The sequence below is a fragment of the Castor canadensis genome, chromosome 10, assembly GCF_047511655.1.
Source record: "Castor canadensis chromosome 10, mCasCan1.hap1v2, whole genome shotgun sequence".
Lineage (NCBI taxonomy): Eukaryota > Metazoa > Chordata > Mammalia > Rodentia > Castoridae > Castor > Castor canadensis.
In genome coordinates this window covers 107,468,120-107,488,292 of record NC_133395.1, presented here as the reverse complement: position 1 = coordinate 107,488,292, position 20,173 = coordinate 107,468,120, and the positions used below count along the sequence as shown (strand labels likewise).

At 35.3% G+C, this 20,173-nt stretch overlaps 1 protein-coding gene across 2 annotated transcripts in view; it reads left to right on the top strand.

The window, feature by feature from the left end:
- Positions 1 to 20,173, top strand: part of Kcnh8 (potassium voltage-gated channel subfamily H member 8) — a 362,401-nt gene that overhangs the window by 269,580 nt on the left and 72,648 nt on the right. For both annotated transcript variants that reach the window (XM_074043836.1, XM_074043837.1), the window contains 3 exons: positions 4,782 to 4,979; positions 15,833 to 16,032; positions 16,860 to 17,109. In XM_074043836.1, coding sequence (XP_073899937.1) covers positions 4,782 to 4,979; positions 15,833 to 16,032; positions 16,860 to 17,109 — 648 coding nt within the window. The remainder of the gene's footprint in view (positions 1 to 4,781; positions 4,980 to 15,832; positions 16,033 to 16,859; positions 17,110 to 20,173) is intronic.

The window sequence follows — 20,173 nt, the reverse complement described above, 5'->3', positions numbered from 1 at the left end:
AACCTAACAACAACAAAAAAACCCTAATTAGCCCCATCCTTGTTCCTGCCTATCTCTTCTACAACAGGATTTATTTTGTATATAGAACACCATTTTTAATTATGGGGGTGATTATTGCTAATTCTCTCTCCACACACACACATTCAAACACCTATCTAAATCTGATTTTAAAAGCTCCTATTTTACTGGGCTGTTTTTCATATTCCTTAGGTACTCTTAGCCTAAAATAGGTGCCACTTTACTGAATGCGAATATAAACCAAATTTTTCAGGAACACATCTGTTGTATAAACCAGCTCACAATAGACCAATTGTGAATGCATGCACAAAAACAATCAAATTAAGTATATTATTATAGGAAACCTTGGGAGCAAAATAATGAGACTTCTTTTTAGAGTTAAATATATGTATTTAAGCAAAATAGTGGACCTATGGTGAGTATGCAATGATAAAGACATATGCCAAATGATAGTGCAAATTATAATAGGCTTTTCTAGGTATGGTCATTAAGAGTCACTCGCTTTGAGATTGTCTGCTATTTCACAAATTCTACTCTATTCATCTACTCCTTTTAGTAATGATAGGATTATTTTGTTTTATAGTTTGTTTTTATCGTATAGCAGTGTATTCAGTATATTTAGATTCTATTGCATGTTATGTATTATTTTTCCTTCAAAATGTTCTTGAGAGAAAAAATTAGCAGAACCAGACAGACTGTTCTAGGACATCCCTTCCTTTAGAGACATGAGTCTCTCCGGCATTAAAAAAAAAAGATTGAATTCCAAATTGGTTAAATTGCTGCTTCTGTACAGTACAGTGACATGTTGTCTTGTTACAGTGGAACATGTGCTCTCATTTTGGACGAGCTGTTCTGTGAAAAAGTTTTATTTAGCCACAAAGTCAATCCCCGGATTTGTGGGTGTTACTTACCTCCTTTCTATGTTACCAGTTTTTCATTATCATTATTGCTTCTGCTCTGTCAGCTTTAATACACTTTAGTAGCAACCCTTTAAAAAAATAAGATGTTTCTCAAAATAGACAGAACAGTTGGCTAGACAAAAGAGAGATACAGTATCAACAAAAAGTAGGTCTGTTGTTCATCTGTGTGTTGCTCCAGAACCACTTCTGAGACTAGATCTCACACATATGTAAATGAATAGGCATGGAGTGAGAATAGGATCTGGGTGTCCTGACATAAACTTTTATCCAATTTTGTTAAGGGAATCAAATGATATGAAAACTGATTTGATTCAGAGAATACTTACATGTTCCACTTTGTTCAAATTAAGACATTAAGCAAATGTATCATCTGGCTTTGTCTGCCTTTTCAAATGAGAAAACTCTGAATCTATAAGTAAATGAATATTTAAATTCAACTAAAAATCAACAGATGGATCCATCTGTATATTCACGGTCTGGTTGTATAGCTGATCAAGCAAAGAGGAAGCAGCAGTTTTACTCTGGGTATTTGTTGTTCTCTCTTTGCATCAACTAAAACAAAAATTAGGTCATCAATATTTACCCTCTGGGCAAAGTGATATTTTTCAGCTGCTCAGACTTCCCTGTAATCAGTGAGACTAATCAGTATGGAACAAAGGGACTAGCCCCTCTAAGTCACTTCTTTGTCAAGCAAAGATGGTGTGATACCTCTTTCAGAATGCAACTTGGGGGACTCCTGACAAACAGCCAGCCTATCAGAGAGTCATTCAACATCTGTTGTCTGTACTCAGCAATGCTTCAGTCAAATGCACAAATGCAGAAATCTCCATCCCAAACATGATAATAAATATAGATGTCATCCCTGCTTCCTGATTTTACCAGTCTTGACTCTTTTCCTACAGTGTGTTTAAATCCAATATAATATTTTAAAAACACATTTGATTTGCTTTTGTGATATCTCTTATTCTTGGCTTGTCTTTATTTCTAAACATTTTCTCCTAACAGACCATGTTTTACCAAATCGTATTTTATCACTTCTTGTCTCTCTCACTTAAAATTCTAGAATAGAGTTTTAAGCTGGATTCTTGGACCAGGAATGTTTGAAGAGCTGCAGGAAGCCATGGACCACCTGAAAATGTGAACAACATGACCTTGTGTGTGTCTTCATAGGCACCTTGTTCTAAGAAAAGAATCCATGTCTTTCTTCAGACTCACAAATGGAAGCATAACTCTACAAATTTCAAGAACTACTTCCTTTTGGGTTTTCTCCTTCCCCTATTTATTAGTTAGGAAATGTTGAATTACATCACATGCTATTCCTGACTTCTGCCAAGTAAATGTTCAACACTTTCCTTTTCCATTATAGTTCAGTGCTGGCCTCATATTTTCTCTAATCTTTTTGAATTTTGTGCCTTCTATGTCCAATTTAAGTAACAGAAGAAAGAGAGACACAAAGGGATATTATATCCTAAATCTCTGCCACTAAACTTGTTTGGCATTTTCTTCATGTGACATCTCACTTAGTGCCACTGCAACCCTACAAATTAGGCAGGAGACTTATTTTTTTTAATGAGAAAATTGAAGTTCGGAGAGTTAGTGTTTACCACAGTGTATAAATAGCAGAGTCCCGATTTAAATCTGTGTTTCAGTCTAGAGTTAATTCCTCCCATGAAGTCTTTCTAGGCAGGGTATGTAAGGTACTGCCGAATTAAGACCACGCCATGTGTGGAATGGAAAGATTTATTAAGATCCAGACTGCATGGCTGCCCCGCCCCCAGGTCAGGGAGCAGCGACTTGGGTAAATTGGGTAGTGGACTTTATAGGAGGGGCCGAGCCATGGGGGAGGAAGAGAGCCTCTTGTCTCTGATTATTTGACCAGATGGAACAGGTCAGACATGCCTGGGGTCCTTCCGCCTGCCCCAAGAATGCCAGGGACCTAACAGGTTGAGTGGCCATAACTTCATAATGGCATGATCTTTTATAACAAACACATTTAAGTATTTTTCTATCATCAAAAATATTTTATTATACATTGTACACTAAATCTAATACAAATTTACAAATGCAAATGTGTTATATCTGCAATCAATGTTGTGATAGTATCTCATACCATTAAAAAGGTAAGAAGCATTAGTACATTTATTTATGCATTCACTTAATGAACTGACATGTACTAAATCCTACTATTACCAAATGCTTTGCTCAGTTTTAGAATATAGTGATTCTAAGCCTTTCATTCACAAGAGATTCTACTAAGGAACTTTTCAAGCATACCAACAGCTGGACATTCAGAATCAATGAATGGGAGGTGGAACCTGGGCAGTGTGTTTTAAAAAGCTTCCCCAGGTGCAGCCATTGTTAGAGAGTAGTGCTTTCTCAAAGTGTCCTCAGCATTAACAGCTAAGGAGCAGCAGCAGCACTCCTTAGGAAGTTGTTGCACAATTTCTCAGCCCTTTCTCCAGTTTCCTCACCCACTATGCCAGAAATGCCAGGCATAGGGTCTGTCAGTCTCTTCTTAGCAAGCCATCCATATGCTTCTGATGCAAGCTGAATGCTGGGAAACATGTCTCTAGAGACACAGGATCAATCAGGCAAGATACTCCCTACTAAGCCTTTCTCTTGGGTCTCAAGGAATTCTCAAATGCTTCAAATTTGCATTTTAATTACCTAGCAGAGTTCCAAACCTGTAACTATAATGTATTGTCATTGCTTTAAAAATGTAATGGTTTTCCATGTGTTCTTAGCAGCTATTAAATGAAGTATTTATAAGAAAGTGGTGGTTTGTGAGTAATATCCATTAACAAAAGTATTATGAACCTTAAATACATATTACAGGCAGAGAGGAAGAGAGAAAAGTATAAAATACAAAATTATAAAATATAAAATGGCAAATATTTCTAATGAAGGATTTTAAAGTGATCTTTGTGTTATGTTTTCATTCCAGATAATGCCATTTTTAATAATATTATACTTGATATCTTTCATCTTTATTAACATAGCTTTTTATAAATTTATGACAGTATAATTGACATATGATAAACGAGGCATATTTAAAGCTTTTACTTTATAAAAATTGGGTGTATATGGATATCAGCATTATAAAACAGATGTAACAGAACATACAGTTCTATCAGAGTATCTACTGTACAAGTTCCCATGCACACACCCTAAATGCAGTATGAAGTTTCAGAGTGGTTTCCTGATAAGGTAACATAAGCTGGAACTTATCAGCCCAAATTAATGAAATAGTCTAGGGTTCTACATAATAAAAAATAAAGCCCCTCTCACCTATTTGAAACCTTAGACTCTGTGCTTCTTGTTAGATTTCATCATGTAGGGCTTTTTAAATACCTACTTGGGGCTGGGGATGGAGCCCAGTTATAGAGTGCTTGCCTAGCATGTGCAAGTCTCTGGGTTCCATCCCCAGCATCACAAAAAAAAAAAAAAATACCGCTTAGCCTCTTTGTTTCTTAAAATTTCAATCAAGATGAGTTTAATGGGGCTATATTCCACTCCCTCTACAATTGAGATCAGCAATCAACCCCTGTTTCAATTACTGCAATAGTTTCTTCCATTGAAATAACCACCAATTGCTTTGACCACCAATCCATTTGCAAATACCTGTTTCTCTGCTGTGTGTATAATAAAGAATAGCATGCATAAGAGTAATATTTTCATTTTCATAGAAATGAAATACGTCTTGCCTTTAATTTCCCTTTATCTTTCTTTTCCCCCCAAGCAACTTATGATATGTCCCTAAATGCTCATTTATTGTTAGCCACATGTGATAATAATGGGAGTTTACTTTTTATTCTTAAATCTGCATTCTTGCCTCCATTATAGGATGGCTCCATGAGTTGGGAAAGAGACTGGAATCTCCATACTATGGCAACAATACCTTGGGGGGCCCATCGATCCGAAGTGCCTATATTGCTGCTCTGTACTTCACCCTTAGCAGTCTCACCAGTGTTGGGTTTGGGAATGTCTCTGCTAACACGGATGCAGAGAAGATCTTCTCAATCTGCACCATGTTGATTGGGGGTAAGAGAACTTCTTCCATACTGAGAAAAGGAGCATATGTCTGCCAAACTGTCACTGTGTTTGCTCTGTCCTCAAACACAGTAGAGCTAAATCGGTTAATATTGGAAGATTCTAAAAGCACTAATTAGGAAATCAGTGACAAACATTTTAATGTACATATAAATAAGCAATGAAAGCCTGTGATGTTAATGAGTTCCATCTTCTGAAGAGATGATTAAGCATCTGATGGTGCATTTTCAAAGGGCAAGCACTTTGTTTTCTTATCACAACTGTTTTACCTCTTATGATTTGGAGTTACCTGAGTCTAAATCGAAGGTATATGTTTGAAACTCCATTTTACAGTCATAAACAGGGACTATTTGATAAAAATTTTATGAATATTGATGTAGTAAAATATATATATCCATGATATTTCATTTGGTTAAAAGTAAAAATAAAAATAAAAACAGTGCAATAATAATTAATAAATAGCAGCTTTTATATTCTATTCTCCATGCTAAGTGATTTAATACAATTCCATAAGTAATTCTTAAGGACAAATCTGTGGGGTTGGCATTATTGTTATTACCTCATTTAACAAACAGACAATAAAGTACCATTTTCTCTGAGCTCCAAACTCACTCTTCTACACTCTGCTTGGAATTGTTGAGGCTTGACCCTCCTTCAGGGAAGGGAGGCCCCTTCAAATAGCAGCAGTTGCTTTCAGCTTTCATTCTCTTAAGGCAAATCCAGAACCAGCCTCATTGCGCCTCCTCTGAGTTCTTTGCATTCCTTGAGGGGCTGGGGGGAAAGGTAGGGAGGAGGATGCCACCAGGTTCAAAGTCAGAGCCCTGGATTCCCGAGGCTCACCACAGCTCTACCCTGAGGCACCTATGCCTGATGGCCCCACTTCTTCCCTTTGTGTACCCAGTTCTAGAGACGGCAGCCTTTTCTTGATTTAGTATGGCCATTTTACCTCTGGGCTCCCTTTTTCCCATTCAGCTCTCCAACACCACAGAAACAAGTTCCCTATAAAAATTCCCTCTGTTCAAATATTTAGTGTAAGTTCTCTTTTCTGAACCTTCTAACTGATACAGAACTGATATTATTGCTATTTTCAAATGTCCTATCTAAAGCTTAAGGAATTAAAATAACCTTTCCCATGCTATACAACAGCTAAGTAAAAGAGTCAAAGTTTGAACCCAGTTCAGTACTTTTCTCTTAAAATACCTGGAGGGAAACTGCAGTGAATTGTGAGGCTGCTGTTGTGGAGTAGCAGTAGATGTGGGCATCGACCTGGGTTAAGTAAGCATTCTTCTTGGACCAGAATTCTATAAGATTTTATGCCCCTCACCATTCCTTCAAAACATTGCTTTATGGTGTCTGTTAATGGACTAAATCCCAGATATCACTTAGAGTGCTGAACCCTATCATAGGTAATGGCACCTATAGCTCCTTGCTTAGGAGTAATCTGCTGAACTTTAGCCATTTGTCATCTAGCACCTAGTGAAATCTGGGTATAAAACCAAACACTCCTCAAGGAGCTTACAAATGCTAAGTTCCAGATCAGTTAGGAAGTTCAGAAGTGAGAAAAGGATGGCCAGGATGAGGAGAATTTCTTGGACAGGCAGTGCTGTGCAGAGCTGCTGAAGTAGCATGCTGTGACTGTTGCAATTTTAACAGGCTCTTGGCTGATGCTGAGCAGTAAGACCCTAGAGAGCAGAGAATAGGAATTCTTATTTTCTGAAGAGCTACAATGTGCCAAAACCTGTGGTGGCTGATTCACATCCAGTATTATGACTTATATAATTTCTACTCTATTTGATGGCCCATCTCTCTGCCTTAACAAAATGACAGGTATTTTCACAAATAAACACACTCTACGCTCATGTTATATTTATCCGTGTTTTTTACTACTCCTGGTGAAAATTTTGGGAAATGCTCAGATTCTCAAAGTTTAAGCCCAGTAATTTGGGAATTGAGCAATCTGTCAAATAATTGGCCTTATTCTCTATTGATCCACCTAGCATATTGGGAGTGGTGAGGGGTCCTCCATCAGAAAGTGTTAAGGCATAATCTGTTCTCTGCTCTTCATGAAGGTAAGAGCTATACTAGTCACAAGACCAAAAGATATGAGACATAATCTGGTAATGTCACTTTGTCAGATCTTTGTGAAAAATTTATTGAGCACATTTACTGGTATAAAATCATTGCTCATTTGTAAGTAGCATTGAAAAACTTTAGGTGATGAGGAACACTTAGAAAACTTGCTTTTGCAGGCCAAATGACATCATAGTGACTTGAATTTATTAACACTTTCTATATTTGTGTTTCTAGGGAACAGCTTTGTATTATTATGAAAATTACCCTAGGCCAGGAAAAATGATGTCTGTGTTTTAATATTTCCTAATTAACTAATTACTTGCATAACATTGGAAACTAATCATAAAAGCTCACAATATTGAGCAATTTGTTCATTTAATTCTCCTACCACTTTGAGATAGGGATCATTAATACTGCTATGTAAATACATAAGGGGCAAGACTCACTAAGCCCTGGTAAAGTTCTTATAAAATATCAATTTTTATTTACTTAAGTTTTAGAAATATATGCAAATAACTCATTTAAAAAGAAAATTTTAAAATATTAATATGGACTTAAATCTGGGGTATTTTATTGGGAATCTCCACCAAAGGCTGAAAAATTGCTAATGGAAGCTCTGCAATAGTTACTCCAAAAGGAAGAAGTAGCACTATTAAAGGAGGGGGTACTGCCAAACCCCAAGTAATTATCTAAGGCAAAGGTACATGGAAGTTCAGTGAATATATATGGATAAAATGTGCTAAGTGAACAAATATTGGAAGTAGTATGAACTATTACCCCCTCTAATTTCCCCAAAAGTTGTACAGGTTTTGTCTTTTATATACTAAAATTCTATTTCAATATACTATATTGTTTATATATTAATATACTATATAAGCTTCCATGTGTAATTATGGAGTGTGAATACCATAGATATGGGGATAGCACTTAAAAACCATACAACAAAGAGATTAAGCAAAAATAATTTAAAATCTCATACCTAGACAAATCTATATGAACTTTGAAAAAACAAAGAAGTACTTCTAAAATCTTCACACAACCATCAGAATTAATAAGTTAATATATAGTAAGATTAATGGATTCAAGATCAGTGTGTACAATCAATTGTATCCATATGTGCTGGTGGCAAATAATTAGAAAATGAAATGTAAAAAAAAAGTTACAAAAGCATCAAATATGGAGAAATAAATCTAGCAAGAAATCTGCAATACTTTACATGGAAAACTACAAAATAGTAATGAGAAAATTTCCAAATGGTTTTAAATAATAATACTTACAATGGTAATGGTTGGTAGTGATGGAGTCAACATTATGATACCAGTTTTGCCCAAATTAATCTAAAGTTCAATGTAATCTCAATAAAAATCCCAGTAGATGTATATTTGTGTGCATATATATATGTGTGTTTGAAAACTGAGAAGCTGTTTGCAAAAATTAGTGGAAATTAGAGTTGAAACTAGTCAAAGCAAACATGAAAAGGAACAAAATCAAAATATTTGTCCTACAGGTATCAAGATGCATTATAAAGTTATAGCAGCCAAGAAAGTATGGTATTAGTTGAAGAACAGACCAATAAGCTAATGAAAGAGAAGAGTTCAGAAACAGGCCCATACATACATGGTTACTCATTTATAGCATGTGTGACTCTTCAGTGCAAAGTGGGAATGATAATACTTTCAGTAAATGTTGCTAAGTCAAATGTATATCCACATGTTAAGTAGCAATCTTGACCACTCTTAAAACTACATTAAAATTAGTTCCAGATGGATTTTGATCTAAGCATGACAGGAAAATAATAAGGCTTCTCAAAGATAATATAAGAAAATACTTTTGTGACTTTGGATTTGGCAAAGTTTCCTTAAATATGACACAAATGCCCTAGCTTATGGAAAGAGAATTATAAATTTAACTGCAGAGCTTCCTTTTATCAAAGACATTATTAAGAGCATGAAGAGGCAAGCCACAGGACAGGAGATGATATTCATAAACATTTATCTAGTAAAGGTTGATTATCTGTATATATAAAAAAGTTAGTGGGAACATGGCTTAAGTGGTAGAGCTCTTGCCTAGCTAGCACAAAGCTTTAAATTCAATTTCTGATATCTTTTTAAAAAAGAAAGAAGATGAAAGAAGAAAGAGAGAGAGAGAAAGAGAAAGAAAGAAAGAAAGAAAGAAAGAAAGAAAGAAAGAAAGAAAGAAAGAAAGAAAAAGAAGTAAAGAAAGAAAGACAAAGGGCTGGAACTGTGGCTCAAGTGGTAGAGCACCTGCCTTGCAAGATCCTGTGATCAAACCTCAGTACTGCCAAAAATGAGTGAATTAATGAATGGATGAATGACTGTATAAATAAATAAATAGCTATGTAATTCCATAGGAGAAAAAACCAAATCTCCACTAACGTGGACTTTAAAAAAAGCACTTCAAAAGTAGATTCTTCAATAAACGAATAAACAATAAATATACAAGAAGGTGTTCAACACACCTTCACAGACATGCAAACTAAAATCAAAATTAGATAACATTTTGCATTCATCAGAATGGTACATTTAAAAACACTGGGAACCCGAAGGCTATTGAACACTTTGACCTAATTCATACTGTTAATGACCACGTCGATTGAATTGATGCAATAATATCTCAACATTTACCATATCTGAGCTGAACATACCTCTACTCTATGACTGAACAGTTCCACTTCTGAGTTTATAAGCAATGGAAATGCACACATACAACCCCCCACACACATACACACACCACATATGAAAAGAGATGCCTATTTTTGAGACTCTCAAACAGGAAATGTCCATTTTATGGAATAATCCCATGAATAGAAGAATGTCCATCAATAGGAGAATAATTAGTAAAATAATTATACAGAACTAGACAGGAATGAGAATGAATGGATTCCTATGTCACGCAACTGCCTGTATTAATCTTAAACACTCAATGCTGAGCAGAGAAGTCAAACACACACAAGAAAGTACATCCTATATGGTTTTGTATAGAGAAAGTTCAATGGTAGGCAGAACTTACTGACTGTAAGGTGATTTGTAACTGTGGTTACGTGTGGTGAGAAGAGCAGCTAATGGCTATGATGAGGATACAAGGGTGCCTTTCAGGCTATGTTGATAATCTGGTTATTCATCTGGGAAGTGATCTAATACCTGTACTCATTGGGAAATCTCACTGAGGTATACATTTAGTATTTGCATAGTTTTCTCTAAGTGTGTCTTCAATACTAATTTTACCTTGTAGAATCATAATAGGTGAGCTAAAACTAATGCAGCTATCAAGTGAGGTATAAGAAACTGGATAATAGTGAGCTACATTCTCACTGTCATATCAGGCTGTTTTAATGACAGGAGTAAAGTCATATTGTCTAAAATATTGGTAATAACCACAAGAGGACCTAAACTAAATCATTTTAAAGAGGTTGGGAAGTGGGATGGAAGTGGAAGGATGGATTAGGAGCTGAGCTATTCATCCTAAATTTTCTAAATCACTTGCTAATAATTATAAAACTTTTAAAATACAGCATTAAGCTGTAGGTTCATTTTAGTTCCATAAATATTTATGGCACACTTAAATATGCTAACTGTATTAGATGCTCAGGAAATAAAGATGACTAAGACAGGATACCATCCTTGACAGAGTTCACAGTTTAGCAATAGAAGCAGTATTTAGCCAGATGATGTTCTTTTTTCCCACTTATAACACACAATTAGAAAAGACTGGTAAATACACAAAAGTTGAAAACTATACATAATCCCATCACCAAAAGAGAGTTTTCAGTCTTCTTATACATATATGCTTCTACTTTTCTGATATACTTTAATCTATCTACACATATCCCTTTTGTCACCAAAATATATTGAGAACAATTTTCCCTGTCTTAAAAGTTTTTCTGTCATAGAGGCCAATAGGAGAAGGGGACCAGGAACTACAGAAAAGGTCAGTTCGAGAAGAATCAACTTAGAATGTAACACATATGTACATGAAAGGAATGCGAGGAATCTCCCTGTATAGCTATCCTCATCTCAACTAGCAAAAACCCTTGGTCCTTCTTATTATTGTTTATACTCTCTCTTTAACAAAATTAGAGATAAGGGCAAAGCAGTTTCTGCCTGGAAGCGAAGGGGTGGGGGGAGAGGAAGGGGGCGGAGGGAAAAGGAGGGGGTGGGGGGAAGCGGGGAGAAATGACCCAAACATTGTATGCACATATGAATAAAAGATATATATTTTTAAAAATACTTAAAAAATAAAAAATTAAAAATAAATAAATTGTGCTGTCAATTAGAAAAAAAGTTTTTCTGTCATATTTGGTAGTGACTGCCCATAGTCATCTCATGAGTTTGCCCCAATTAATGTGACCTTCAACTCAATCTTGGAGTTTAGATACAGCTTTCTAATACACAGGAATCATCACTGAGGACATATCCAGTTCAGACGAAACACTATTGTCATGAAGCAGATGGGGCTTCTGTTGGGTCTACAAATCCTATACATACTGACCTGACATAATTTTATGGTACCTGTATGAGCTACAATATCCATAAATTAAGACCATTCTTAAGATGTCTGTCTTTTAAATTCATCATTTAGGAAATATTTCTCACTTGTTTCTTCTGCCATCTGCCATCCATAACCCAGTGCACTTGTAACAAAGAACGGAAAATTCCCAGGCAATGAGGAGGTGGGAACTAGGAGAAGGGCTGCTAAGATTACCTAAAACCTGAGTTCTGATCTCTTTTATATCAGGAGATGACAGACTATATGAAGACACTGAAGCCATAGCAAAATGTTGGTAAAGGAAGTCAGCAATGATGTTATACCTTAGAAAAGCAATGGTAGCCAAAATTCAGAAATAAAAGAGAAAGGAGTAGGGATAGGGAAGGGAAATGGAAAAGAAAGGCAAAAATCCTTAGCAGTCCTATAGAAGTACTTACTTTCATTTAAGATCTGCTTACTTTCTTCTTAGATCTTAATTGTTAAGTTTCCTTCAAAGACCTGATACTGAGATGAGATTTTACAAAATGCACCTTTATGCAAAACTCCTACACACACAAAAAAAAGATCCTCCCACACACTCAGCAGGTCTAGCACTAAAGAATTATACACATCAAATTTGCTAGGAAAAGTGAGTGATAATTTTCAAACTGACCTGAATCCCAGAAGTTCTGGAGTCAAACTTTCATAGCAAATAGGATGATTTGGCCTGACAGTTACACACACTTCTTGCCAGGGAGAAATGAAAATCAGTGACAGAAAGGCCATAATAACTTTAGAAAATGAAAAACCATGAGAGCCAGAGTTTATTTTTTAACTCCTTAAATAGAAGTAGTTTTCTATGCTGAAATGAGACTTTGAAATTATGGTGACTCAGACATAGACTAGCACTTTCCAACAACACTTATGAATGCTACAATTAATCCAGTAATTCATTTTATTGATAATGTACAATTAAGATGCTAAATGATCTGAACATATTACTTCTCTTACTTTAAGTGCTTTACACATTATAATTAAGCAAAGCAAAGTTAAAATCATACACATAATTAAGGAAAACAGTGTTAAAATAAATGAAATAAAGTTGTCCTCTGTACTCAGTTTAATCTCCATGAAAAGACTATTACACACTGTTAAAGATGGTAAGGCTTCCAAACACTTACCCCATAACCATATTAACAGAGCCTGAAATTGGTATTTAATTTCTTTGACTTGGAGCACAATTAGTTCTTTTCTTTGGTGAGTGCTTTTCACAAAGAAAAATCTTCTCTTCCAAGTACGATATTTAAGTATCAGAACTGTTGTGTTTATAAAACCATACAGAACAGCACTGAATTTAGAATCCACAAAGAACCATTCAACATTTAGTTGTTCAGCAATATACATTTTTCTTGGAAGATTTTTTTTGACCATCCGGGAAACTTCATTTTGAACATTTGAGAATAATACAGTCTTAGGTCTACTGGCGTGTAGTAGGCACTAATTGGATATTTCTTGAATTCTTTCATCAAGAAGTGATTTCCACCAAGAGTATTTTAAAATTTAAGATATTGAAGAAAAAAAATCCCCCAAATCTTACTCTAATGAGCATACTGATGATCATTCATGAAAACACTTTTCACTTTCTTGGGAAACATTAATACGAATTGAATAACCATTGTTTTCACACATATACTAGATGCTTTAAGTGCACACCCATATACACATATGGATAAAGGAATTATTTAACTTGACAAGTTTACACAGTTAGGAGGATGCAAAGCTCAGACTCAAATCTAGACCAGTCTGATCCCGAAGTCTATATTCTCTCTACAATTTTTTACTGCCTCCTAGATATAGACCCTAAATTTAAGCCAATTCAAGTAACTTTTCCAAAATACTAAGCTTTTATTATTAAGGTGTGACTTTATAGCCATGGTGACCATTATTCCATAGAGAAATTGTGATATGTAACCTATTGAATGATTTTAATTCTAGTATTAGATTAAAATGAATTTGCATGCCAGTGATTAGAATTTGGGATGAAATGTCAGGGAAAAATAGACTTGAATTGGGGTTGCCCTGAAGTATTCAACATGTGTTGACACATTTACAGTAACATATCTATTTTGATGCTAAGAAAGATTTAACATAGCTCCGTGGACATTGAGATCTGGATAAAGGACATTTTGATAGAAATAACAGAAAACCTTTAAACTTTTGGTGTTTTTTTAAACAAAAATCATTGGAAAAGGTGATTTTGTCCAACCACTGTGATTCTTATCTCATTGCCAATCTTATCTCAGGATGGGAATCAGAGTTGACCTGTCCATAAATATCAGTACCCCTGGCTCTTTTCTTTCTTTCAATTTCACAACCCTAGGTAAATCCAATTCTTCTTGAGTCATCTGTTTTCTGCACAAGCCTTCTGGCTCTACTCTGTTAATGATGGTGGAGAGAAAAATTCTGCCATGTCTTCTCTGCCTTGAGCTTCCAGGTATTCCCCAAAGTAAACAATTCCTACAAGTGAGGTCCATCCTTTCACTCTGCTTCTCTCTATAGGAAACACACATCCCCATCCCCATGGACTCCCAAATTCTGATGAACAAAGACTTGCATCTCATTAAACTCTGGTGGTAGTTTTCAGAATGAGAAGGCCCAGTGAAAAGTGGGATATTTATCAATGCCATCTGACTGACATACGTCACTGAAACTGGAATCTATATATATGTACCATGCTTTTTCTTTTCATTATGGCAATGAGTTTATGCAGAATATCTGTGTTTCTTAAATTTTTTGGTATCTCCCTTCAAGTGACCACAGAGATGGGATAGAGATAAGGATTAGAGCCATACTCATCTCAGCTTCAGATTGGTCAGAGAATCCTCACTTACATGTCTAACAACCCCCTTAATATTTCAAGGTAACATACATGTACCATATTTAGTATTCTATAATAACCATTTATTTACTTATTTTTGTATCCCTGGGAATGTAATCCATGGCCTTGCACATGATAGGCAAGCACTCCAGTAAGCAGCTGTATCTCCAGTCCTAAAACTAATTTTGAAGGATTAATTTAGGGAGGTGAGACTAAAATTCCCACAAAGGCTTATGAGTTATAATAGGCTTATTTTAAAATTTATTTGCTATTACAATAAAAAATAATTATCGAAGCTAAAATTCATAGCTTTTCTATCACACTGTTGAAATTATTGTTTCATTAAACTATATGTAACCATCAATAGAGTTCATAATAAGTTTATATTAGCCAGAATGGCAGTTAGTAGACTAAGTGTGAGTCAAAGGGACCCATGTTGTATATTATTATTTTAAGATCTATTTTTACTATAATCAAGCCACATGAAAAGAAAATGACTGCTTCAGAATGTACCTTGTACCAAAATAGCTATATCAACATGGCTACATAAGCATTCTTTGCTCTGATCTAAGATATATAGGCTATAGATTTGTACTTAAAGAGGACCCCTCCAACTCTTAGGCATATATCCAAAAGACTTTAAATCCAATATACAAGAGAGATATCTGCATGCCCATGTTTATTGTAGTTGTGTTCACAATAGCTAATCTATCATAAGCTCTTCAGCTGAGGTGGCCAACATTCAATGAATACATAAAGAAAATATTATATGTATGCTTATTATAGATACATATACATGCATATTATAATCATATAATATGATATACATACATATGATATATATTTATATGATATGTATCATATAATATGATACACATACATATATATGATACATATGCACTTATGGAATATATGCCATGGAATATTACTCAGCCCTAAAGAAAAATGAAATTATGTAACTTGCAGGAAAATGGATAGAACTGGAGACTGGCATGTTTAGTGAGATAAGTTAAGCTCAAAAAGCCCAGTTTTCATTCATTTGTGTAACCTAGACCTAAAATGGTCATGATTGTGATTGTGGCTGTAACAATGATCTTGACAGTGGGACATGAATATAAAAGGGGAATGGTCTGGGAAGTCAGTGGGTGGGAGAAAGGGGAAAGAAAAGGATACTGAGGGGTAATGATCATTGAAGTGTGCTACTTAAATCTGTTTGAAGACAGCATGATGAAATCCATCACACTGTTTGGAAAAGGGAGGGGGAGGGAGGTAAATGGGAAAGTTTACTCACTATACATATGTGTGGAATATCATGATGGAACTCCTTCATATTATCAGTGTGTGCTAATTCAGAAGAGAGGGCCCTCCATTCATCTCTCATCATTATACGCCGTGTTGCTCTCTCCAGCCTTGATGCATGCCTTGGTGTTTGGAAATGTGACAGCAATCATACAGAGGATGTACTCCAGATGGTCCCTCTATCACACCAGGACTAAGGATCTCAAGGACTTCATTCGTGTTCATCACCTGCCCCAGCAGCTCAAGCAGAGGATGCTCGAATATTTCCAAACAACCTGGTCAGTCAACAACGGAATAGATTCAAATGAGGTAACGTTCATTTCTCATGTTGACATTTTCAGGCAGAAAACACATATTCTAAGGTACAATCAAGATGCTCTAATTCAGGGATCAGAAGTAAATTGCACAACTACCGACTTCTTTATCTCCTTATTGTTTAATCACTCATGAAACCCAAACCATCTTCTTTTATCTGCTCTGGCTTATATTTTCACAATGCCACTTTAGATTGACCGGTATTTACTACTTAGGTAATTTTCATTGTCCCTTTTTGAAGCAACTAATTCTTATGACAGTGTATTGATGCAATCTTGGATAATTACATTAATCAACCTAAAGTTGCCATTAGAATCAATAAAGTAAAAAAAAAAAAAATTCCAACAAAGATTTTTTTTGTAGACTTCTAGAAATACCACAGACCACCACTGTGAAAAAGGTATTACATAAGTCAACCAACCATTCCACCAACCCACCAACCAAAACAGTAACCAATGTTTTAAGAGTGGCAACTTGACTTCTCCTCTCTTTGAATGATCATGAGTCCAGAGGAATTACCAAGGGGTCCAAATTTCATATCTTCTGTCCTGAATAGGAGTCTTAAGAGAAGCCAATCATAATGAGTTGTTTACTTTCCTTCCAAGATGCTTTACTGTTTTCTGTTTCCTAAGATTTTTTTTATCAACTGATTTAGTAACACATAATTAAGGCTGTGGTCACTAAAAATTCACTCTGGGACCCTGCATTTGTAGATTTCTTCTTCTGTAGTTGGCTTGACCAAACAGTCAGAAGAGCATCCTTGTTGTCTTGCAAAATAATGAATTAGATTACACTTACACCAATTTGATTTCCTCTGACAGCTTTTGAAAGACTTTCCAGACGAGCTGCGTTCTGACATCACTATGCATTTGAACAAGGAGATATTACAGTTGTCCCTATTTGAATGTGCCAGCCGAGGCTGCCTCAGGTCTCTGTCTCTACACATCAAAACCTCTTTCTGTGCTCCTGGGGAGTATCTGCTGCGTCAAGGGGATGCTTTGCAGGCCATCTACTTTGTATGTTCAGGTTCCATGGAAGTTCTCAAGGACAGCATGGTGCTGGCAATTCTTGGTAGGTTTCAGTTGAAAAGTATCTCTGAAATTTTAGGAGTATGAATTAAAATGAGATATGAAATTGGGAAAAAACCAGATAGTGAGTGTAGGAAACTTACAGATGAATATATGGACTCAGGATTATTCTTTGTGTGGGTTTAATTTACTTAAATGGTATATCTAATGTATCATTTGATTCTTCTAAAAAATCCAGTGGTAGAAATATTATCCTCATTTAATAAATGAATAAATAATACCTCAGTTAACTTGCCAAAATCACATAGTAAGAAAATGAACTCAGTTTTTTCTTACTCCTAAAACCAAATTATTAATCACAATATATACTGCCTCCTGGTGAAATAGCTACTCAGTCTTAAGAGAATATATCTGTATTTTTATGAAGAATCAATTCAGAGAACACAAAAACTGAAGTTTTATTTGCACATGAAATAGAATAAAAATGATTATACTTCAAGAAAAAATCCTTATTAGAGTCATTAACCTAGCACTGTCTAGGTGATTATAGGCCCTCAAAGAAAACTTATAATTGTTGAATTTTGGGGGCCACAAAGTAAACTGTAAATATTTAGATGTAATTATTCTTCATTAGTATATAGATGACTGACAAAAGATAGCAAGTAATGTTAATGTAGAAAAAATTCCTATCTCAATACTATGTGAGTTTCTTTTTTAAAAATCCATTATTTGTTGGTTTATTTAACTAATACTTATAAAGGGCCTATGAGTGAATGAGGTATGGGTCTGGACACTGAGAATGTGGAAGAAAAGAAAATGGCTAAAATCTTTGCCTTTATGACAATTCAACTCAAGTGAAGGACATGATGGGATCAAGGTGGTAGCAGAGATGGTAAGCAGCAGGTACATTCAGGATATATTTTAAGCACCAATATAATACACCAATTTTAGATTTTAGTTTTTTTCAGTTCTAGAGATGCAACATAGGGTCTCACCCACGCTAAACAAGCACTCTACCACTGAACTACATCTCTAACCTGCTTTTTATTTTTATTTTGAAATATGACCTTGCTGAATTACCCAGACTGATCTTGAACTTGCAATCCTCCTGCTTCTGACTTCCAAGTACTGGGAGTATAGGTATATGTCACCATAAACGGCTCAATGTTTAGAACTTGTGTTAATTGAAAGGGGCCAATGCAGTACTTTGTGCTTATCTTAATTTTCTAAGAATTTAATACATGTAAGCAACTACCTGCAAAGTATTTTCACATATAGGATCTCATTTAAACCTTCACAGCACAAAAAGATAGACTGCAGAGGTCGTGAGGACCTGTTTTCTCAAAGCCAAAGCTAGCCTGAATCTAGACTGTAAGTCCACAGTCTCCACCTTGTCTAAACATTGCTCCACATAAACATTGTCAGACTGCTCACTGGATTCTCACTAGTGAGCTCAAGAAAGATTATATTTTTTAAAGAGATAACTAATATTTATTGAATCCCTAATGTGAATTAGGTACATTATTCAATTTAAATCTTGCAACCACACTCGGTTGGTATATGTAACTCAATAAATGTTTGGGTCTCCCCCTCACCAAGTTCATTTGTTCACACCTAATCATCAATATGATGGAATTGGGCTGGGTGGGGGGGGGAGCTTTGTGACTAGGATTATAAAAGAGGCCCCAGATTGCTGCCAGGCCCTTTCTACCATGTGAGGACACAATGAAAAAGCACTATAGTAGAGTCAGAAAATGAGCGCTTAGACAGATACTCAATCTGCTGAAGACTTCACCTTGGACTTCCCAGGCTCTAGAACTGGTACAATAGTGTCACAGTATTTCATTATAGAAGCCCAAACAAGCTGAGACAGTGTGATTATCACAAATAAAGAGGAACAGATGGAGCTAGTGAATGTGCAGGACACGTGCTTTTCATTGCTTCCTGTTAATGACAGTTTACCACTTTTATAAGATAGGACCTGCCTTCGACTCACTTCCCATGCTTTATTCTTTAATATAAAGAATGTAATATAAATTAAAACAATTCATTATCAACATTACAGTGAGGCTCCCCGTGTGTGTGTGCTTTCTTAAGAAGAGAATTTAGCACTCTCCCTACCCTCTTCTCCGTTTTTCAAAGTTAAGGGTCAGTCATCCCATCATTCTGAGACTGAGGTAGAATTAGCAAATATTTTTAAGTTCTTTCAAAACCTTAACTTTAATCATAAGATTAAAGTTAATACCATGGTAACTTTTATACCTGCCTATTGATACGACCTATTTTTGAGGGAGCATCTGGCCATTTCTTCAGAACCCATGATATGATATACATGTAGGCAAAAATAATGCACCATTTAAAACTGGACGTGGACTTCTTAATTTTGGTGCATTTTTAAATTTGGTAGCTAGCACCAGTTTTAGAGATAAAATATGAAAGCATCCTCCCTGACATTACAGCAAAGGATTCAAATTTCATGCCTTCAATGTGACTGTCATCACTTGTAAAGCATGAGTCACTTAGGTTTTCTTTCTACTAAAAATTGACTTAGAAAGATTTAATCCACTGTTACTTGCTCTTGTCCCCACATTTCTCCATAAATTGTAATTCCATGATTAATGTTTTGACCTCTCTTCTTCTACCATATACATATCAAAAGTGACAAGTATAAATTGCAACTTGACCATTCTAAACACTGGTTTGTGGTGTTGGAACTAAACCCAGATAATGATAACATATTATTGATATTTTCTCTTTAGGACTAACATTATTTCAGTGAAGATTGGTTATTTTGCTTTCTTTATGGTATTATTATCTTATAGGGCCAATTTAAATCCATACTGACTGATAAAACTTATGTACACTGCTTCACATTGGATCCGTAAGTATTTAAATACTCATCTAAATTTATAAAAATAATCAAAGGTAAGGCCCAGGAATGATGCCATGTGTGGATAAGCAAAGACTCAGAAATTCCTAATTTTTAGTCATCAATGAAACTAATGGCAGTGCCCTCTGTGAACTCAGTTACATTACATCATCTTTTAATTTAAGTTTATCTAAGAATTGAATGGGTTTCCTTCCATATTTTTCACATGTTTGATGGA